The following is a 6,000-nucleotide window of genomic DNA, read 5'->3' as shown; positions in this document are numbered from 1 at the left end:
TCAACTCCCCTACTCCTTTTTTCAATATGATGGTAATGACCTTGTTTAAAAAAAAAAAAAAAAAAAGGCCTTCTGCTTTACTTCCCACTCTGCTCCTCTTCCCAGGGACTCGCTTTCTTCCTGACTGCTTCCCCATTATAAACACTCAGCTCCCTGTGTTATCACTCTGCTTAGAGCAGCCATTATCAGCCTTGGCTAAACATTGGAATTACCTGGGAACTTTTAAAAATCCGGAAGTATGGGTTTCGCCTCCAGAGTATTCCAGCTTAATTGTCTTGAGTGTGGCCTGGATATTTGGGTTTTCAAAAGTTCCCCATGTAATTTTAATGTGCAACCACTATTGAGTATCACTATCCTCCAGACTCTCTTGTGTTTTCCAAATTAACGAGCAGCTGATATTAGAAATCTCACCAGGAGAAAAGGGTGAACACCCCCCCCCAGCCCCCCCGGGGTCGTCCCCTTTTCCAGGTGACACTTCTTTATAGCAGTGCGTGAAAGAGAAGCCCTGCTGCTTGAAATCTCCCTCAAGGGAGTGTAAGATCCAGGCAAAGACAAGACTGCAGAGGAGATAGCTTGGGGGAAAGTAGGATCCTAAATACTTACACCTGGAGGCACTTACCTTTAATACTGAATTTGTCAGATGCAAATTTGTCTATGCAAACCAGGGCCTTATCTCTAGCTTCCCCTCAGGGGTTTTGGGAAGTGCGCTAGTACTCCGTAACAGGGTTGTAAAGCGGCACCTCTGCTCACCAGGGAACCCTCTGGAAAGGAGGTGGAAAAAGAGGCTTCCACCCTTGCAACTCAAAAGTGTGTTCCTTGGCCAGCGGGATCCATTACCTAGTATTTTCTTAGATATGTGGTATTTGGGGGCCAGTCCCACACCTATTCAATAAGAATCTCCATTTGAACAAGACGCCCAAGGGATGATATGCAAGTTTGAGGAGGGCTGGTTTAACTTGAGGGTAACGAAAAGTGCGAAACCGTACTTTGCAGGAGAAGCTACGCGGAGGGAGCCACTTATTCTTCCTCTTGCAGCTGGGTCTTTTTGTAGTGAGTGGCGAAGCGGGAGGCTGGCAGGCCAGGGTGCTGGACTGGGTCAGGCGCGGCCCCGCCTCCCTCCTGGGTCCTTGCCCTGCGCGCGGTTGCTGTGGCAGCGCGGGACGCTGCTAGAGCTGAGGCTGCCGCGCCCTCCACCTCCTCCTCCAAAGGCCTCCCCGTACCCCTGGCTCGGGCCCAGCCTGCGGCTCCGCCATGCCCTGGAGGAGGCGCAGGAACCGGGTGAGTGCCCTGGAGGGCGGCCGGGAGGAAGAGGCGCCCCCGGAGGCTGCCGCTGTGCCTTCGGCGCTGTTAACGTCCCCGCAGCAGACAGAGGCGGCGGCCGAGCGGATTCTGCTCCGGGGCATCTTCGAGATCGGGAGGGACAGCTGTGACGTGGTACTGAGCGAGCGAGCACTGCGGTGGCGGCCCATTCAGCCCGAGCGCCCGGCGGGTGAGTGTCAGGCCCCAAGCGTCTTCGCCTCCCTCCGCGCCTCCTCCCTCTCCCCGGCCCAAGGCCTGCCACCCGCGCGCTTTCGCTCCACCTTCTCCTTCTCTCTCCTCCCCTCCCCGGACTCTCCTCACAGCCGGGACAGGTTACCGAGTCCCCAAGTCGCCGCCGCCACCTTCCCAACCGGGAACTCACGCCCCTCACCCCACCCCAGAACCCCCAGGGATTCATTTCGCTACCTAGCCTTCTCCCGCCTCCGAGACCTTCCCCGGGCAAACGTCACACATAGCTTTTGTTCAGCGTCTCAGCAGAAAGTCTTGAGCCCCAAAGGGGAGGTAATTTACAAATGTGAGAAGGTCACCTACTCCGCCCCTCCAAGTTGAAAAAGTTTTAATCCATCAACTTTGATGGTACATTGAAACTATAAACATTTTACAGATTATGCATACACGAGAGTTCTGAATCCAACTCTCATTTGGCTGACTTGAAAATGTAACCCCAGAGCTTTGGGAGCGTTTCTGGATTTTTTTTCTGCCCCTCACCTTCCTTGCCATTGTCAAGAATTAAGACTTCTTTAGGCTCAGTCTAGAAACTTTTGATTTTTAATATTGACCCTAGAATATTGGATCACAGTTTTGCGATACTTAGTTACGTCAAGCGGTTTGCTCACGTTTGCCTTTTATTGACTTAAAATTTTAGTTACCTAAAAAAGTTAGAATGCTGTAGTTTACAACAGAAATACTTCGAGTCTATTTTCACGTCTTAGTCAAATAGCTTTATAAACTTACAGATAACTTATAAAGACAATTTTACAAGTCTTGTAGACTTTCATATAGTCTTATTTGTAAGTCCAAACTCGAGAAATACTCCCCATTGTTGAATTAGCTCAGCTGTGAGTGGTGAAAGAGATGAAATGGGGGAGGAACTACATCAAGGTTACTCTACTTGCTAGGAGATAACTTGTGGGAAACGGAATTTGGTATTCAACCTCTTTTAGCTAAATACAAATTTATGAAATTAAAAAAATTTGCCTTCCCCTGTGGGAAAACAAGACACAGTGTGCTATTTATGTTACATAATAGAAAGACTCACTGTCTTCAAGTTTCTTGCTCAAAAGTCTAACGAAATGAAACCAGCCAGCCAGGGTCTCAGCACTGGTTGCGATTGTGAATTCTGCCTGTGCTGCATGTGCCATGGTCGCTCACTTCATGAAAACAGTCTTGACCTTAAAGTGTTTTCAGGTGTTCTAAAAGCCAAGGTGTAGTATTTTCTTGAACCTTTTAAGTTAAAAGCTAGGGATATACCTATAGAATTATTTGTAAGTCTTTCAGGCAATTCGAGTTATGCAATATAGAAGTTTATAATTAGAGTTTGGATTAGCCCAAAGAGTCAATTTAACCTACAACGCAGCTGAAATACTATAGAATTAAAATGAGACATTGTGCAATGAGAGGTCATACCAACCAATGTTGCAGTATTTGTGTACAAAAAAAGCAAACAATGACATGAGAAAAATGCTGTTTTTTGAGTGGTGATTAAGGAAAAATAGATTTAATTAGCACACCCCTGGCAGTAGAGTTCTAAAATACATCTTGATAGATTTGTAACTTTAAAGGTTGTAAGTCCTGATTCTTTGTTTAATTATGCCCTAAAATCATTTGATTGTCTGTCTTTTCCTTCAAACAGGTGTACCCTTTTTTCTTTGTAATTAAAAGCTGGTATTCAAACTACTTTGGGCCTCTAAAATTGGGGACACAGAAGCCTAGAGCCTTAGTAAGTACTTCTATTTATGGAAAAAAACAAGAGATGTTTTGTTTAGGTAAAACATAGCCAGACGTGGTGGTGCGTGCCTGTAATCCCAGCTACTTGGGAGGCTGAGTCAGGTGAATCGCTTGAACCTGGGTGATGGAGGTTGCTGTAAGCTGAGATCATGCCACTGCACTGCAGACTGGGCAACAAGAGTGAAATTCCATCTCAAACACAACAAACAAAAACAAACACTGGGAAATAAAAAGGAGATTTTAAGAGATGATATATTTAAATATTAGAAGTACTCTCTGTTGTTGAATAAGCTTAGATATGAGTGGTAAAAGATTAAATGGAAGAGGAGCTACATCAAAGTTACTGTACTTGGGAGGACGTGATATGGTAGGATGTGGTGGGGAGAGAGCATGTCCATTGCTGGTTGGCAAGTGACTGGCTGCCTCAGAAAAGGATGAGGGTGGGTAGAGGAGGTCACTGGAGATTATTTTAACATACCTATGTTTTCAAAACTGCTTAGACCTCATAGTACCTTAATTGTTTTCACTGATGAAATAAAATACTATGTGATCTTTTTCTAATTTTCCATCTTGAGTGATGAGCAAAGACATTAATGTATTTTATGAAGACTTTGACTGCCAAAATTGGGACAAATTGATGGTCTTGTTGGCAGGGTAAATGAGCATAACTGTAGTAATTGTAGTTCTTTTTATTGGGTTCAGGGGTGACCTGGAATAATGGATGTGTTACCCTTCCCTGTAGAAGTGAGGCTTTCGAAAAGAGGCTATAAGTCAAGTTGGGAGGCACAAAAGTATCAGCACTTTTGGGGGATCTTTTTTAGGTAGAAAAATATTTTAAATCAAACGTGTGATGTTATGCATGTGCTTAAGCACGTTAACTCAACCAGATCCAACAGCTGATCTAATAACTTTTTAATTGTTTAAAAAAAATTTTAATTGACACATTATAATTGTACATATTTATGAGATACTATTTGACATTTTGATATTTATGTTGTGCAATTATCCGATCAGAGTAGTGTTTCCTTCATCTCACACGTTCATCATTTCCTCACACGTTCATCATTTCCTTGTGGGTTAGAACATTCAAAAGACTCTGTTCTAGTTATTTTGTAATATACAGTATTTTACTGTTAACCATAGTCACCGTACTATGCAACAAAACCCCAGAATTTATTGTTCCTACCTAGTTACAACTTTGTGTCTGTTGACTAACCTTTCTCCATCCTTCCTTCTCCCCTCCCCTTCCCAGTCTCTAGTAACCACTCTTCTAATCTCTGCCTTATCTGTATCAACCTTTTATAATAGAAAAAGATTCTACATGTGAGTGACATCATGTGGTATTTGTCTTTCTGTGTCTGGGTTACTGCACTTAACATGATGTCCTTCAGGCTTATCCATTCACAATTGACAGGACTTTATTTTTTTATGGATGACTAGTATTCTATTACGTTTATGTATCACGTTTTCTTTATTCATCTATGGTTGTATGCTTAGGTTGATTCTATATATTGGCCATTGTGAATAGTGCTGCAATAAACAACGGGAGTGCAGATCTCTTCAACATACTGATTTTATTTTCTTTGGATGCATACCCAGTAGTGGGATTGCTGGATCATATGATACTTCTATTTTTGATTGTTTTAGGAACTTCCATGCTGTTTTCCATAATGACTGTACTAGTTTACAATCATACCAACAGTGTGTGTTCCCTTTTCTCCATATCTGTGTCAATACTTATTTTCTTTTGTCTTTTTGGCAATAGCCATTCTAACTGGAGTGAGGTGCATCTTCTTGTGGTTTTGATTGTGCATTTCCCTGACGATTAGTGATGTTAAGTATCTTTTAAATGTACCTGTTGGTCATTTGTGTGTCTTCTTTCAAGACCTGTCAAAATCTTTTGCCCATTTAAAAAATCAAGTTGGCCAGGTGCACTGGCTCGAATCTGTAATCCCAGCACTTTGGGAGGCCGAGGCAGGCAGATCACGAGGTCAGGAGATCAAGACCATCCTGGCCAACATGGTGAAACCCCGTCTCTACTAAAAATACAAAAATTAGCTAGGTGTGGTGGTGCGTGCCTGTAGTCCCAGTTACTTAGGAGGCTGAGGCAGGAGAATCGCTTGAACCCGAGAGGTGGAAATTGCAGTGAGCTGAGATGGTGCCACTGCACTCCAGCCTGGCGACAGAGGGAGACTTCATCTAAAAAAAAAAAAAATCGTTATTTTTTCTGTTGAATTAAGTTTCTTATATATTTTGGAGTTTATCCCTTTGTCACATGTATAGATTGCAAATATTTTTCTCCCATTCTGCAGCTGTTTTCACTTTGTTAATAGTTTTCTTTAAGGTGTAAAGGTTTTTAGTTTGATTTAATCTTATTTTGTCTGTGCTTTTGAGGGCTTATTTTTAAAATCCTTGCTCAGTTCAGTGTTGAGAATAATTTCCCTTTTTTCTTCTAGTAATTTCATAGTTTCAAGTTCTACATTTTAAATCTTTAATCTATTTTGATTTTTGTATATGGTGAGAGGGAGGGGTCTAATCTCATTCTTCTGCGTGTGAATATCTAATTTTCCTAGTACCACTTGTTGAAGAGACTGTCTTTTTCCCAGTGTATGTTCCTAACATCTTAAAAAAATCAGTTGGCTATTGTAGGTGCAAAAATGTATTTCTAGGCTTTCCATTTTATTTCATTGGTCTGTCTGGTTTTATGCTAGTTCCATGCTGTGTAAATATAGT

The 6,000-nt window shown here is 42.5% G+C and overlaps 1 protein-coding gene across 3 annotated transcripts in view; it reads left to right on the top strand.

Annotated features, from left to right (window-relative positions):
• Window positions 1–1,128: 1,128 nt before the first annotated feature.
• The window catches only part of CERKL (CERK like autophagy regulator), a 135,141-nt gene continuing 130,269 nt past the window's right edge, over window positions 1,129–6,000 (top strand). Inside the window, exon 1 of one of the 3 annotated variants that reach the window (XM_073019850.1) lies at window positions 1,129–1,489. In XM_073019850.1, the coding sequence (XP_072875951.1) occupies window positions 1,252–1,489 (238 nt within the window). In that variant the 5' untranslated portion in view covers window positions 1,129–1,251. The remainder of the gene's footprint in view (window positions 1,490–6,000) is intronic. The other 2 variants (XM_007965533.3, XM_073019851.1) reach the window with 2 other exon arrangements.

Source organism: Chlorocebus sabaeus, chromosome 10 (genome assembly GCF_047675955.1).
Source record: "Chlorocebus sabaeus isolate Y175 chromosome 10, mChlSab1.0.hap1, whole genome shotgun sequence".
In the NCBI taxonomy this organism is placed as follows: domain Eukaryota; kingdom Metazoa; phylum Chordata; class Mammalia; order Primates; family Cercopithecidae; genus Chlorocebus; species Chlorocebus sabaeus.
The sequence above is the reverse complement of the archived record's forward strand: the minus strand, read 5'-3'. Positions and strand labels throughout refer to the sequence as shown.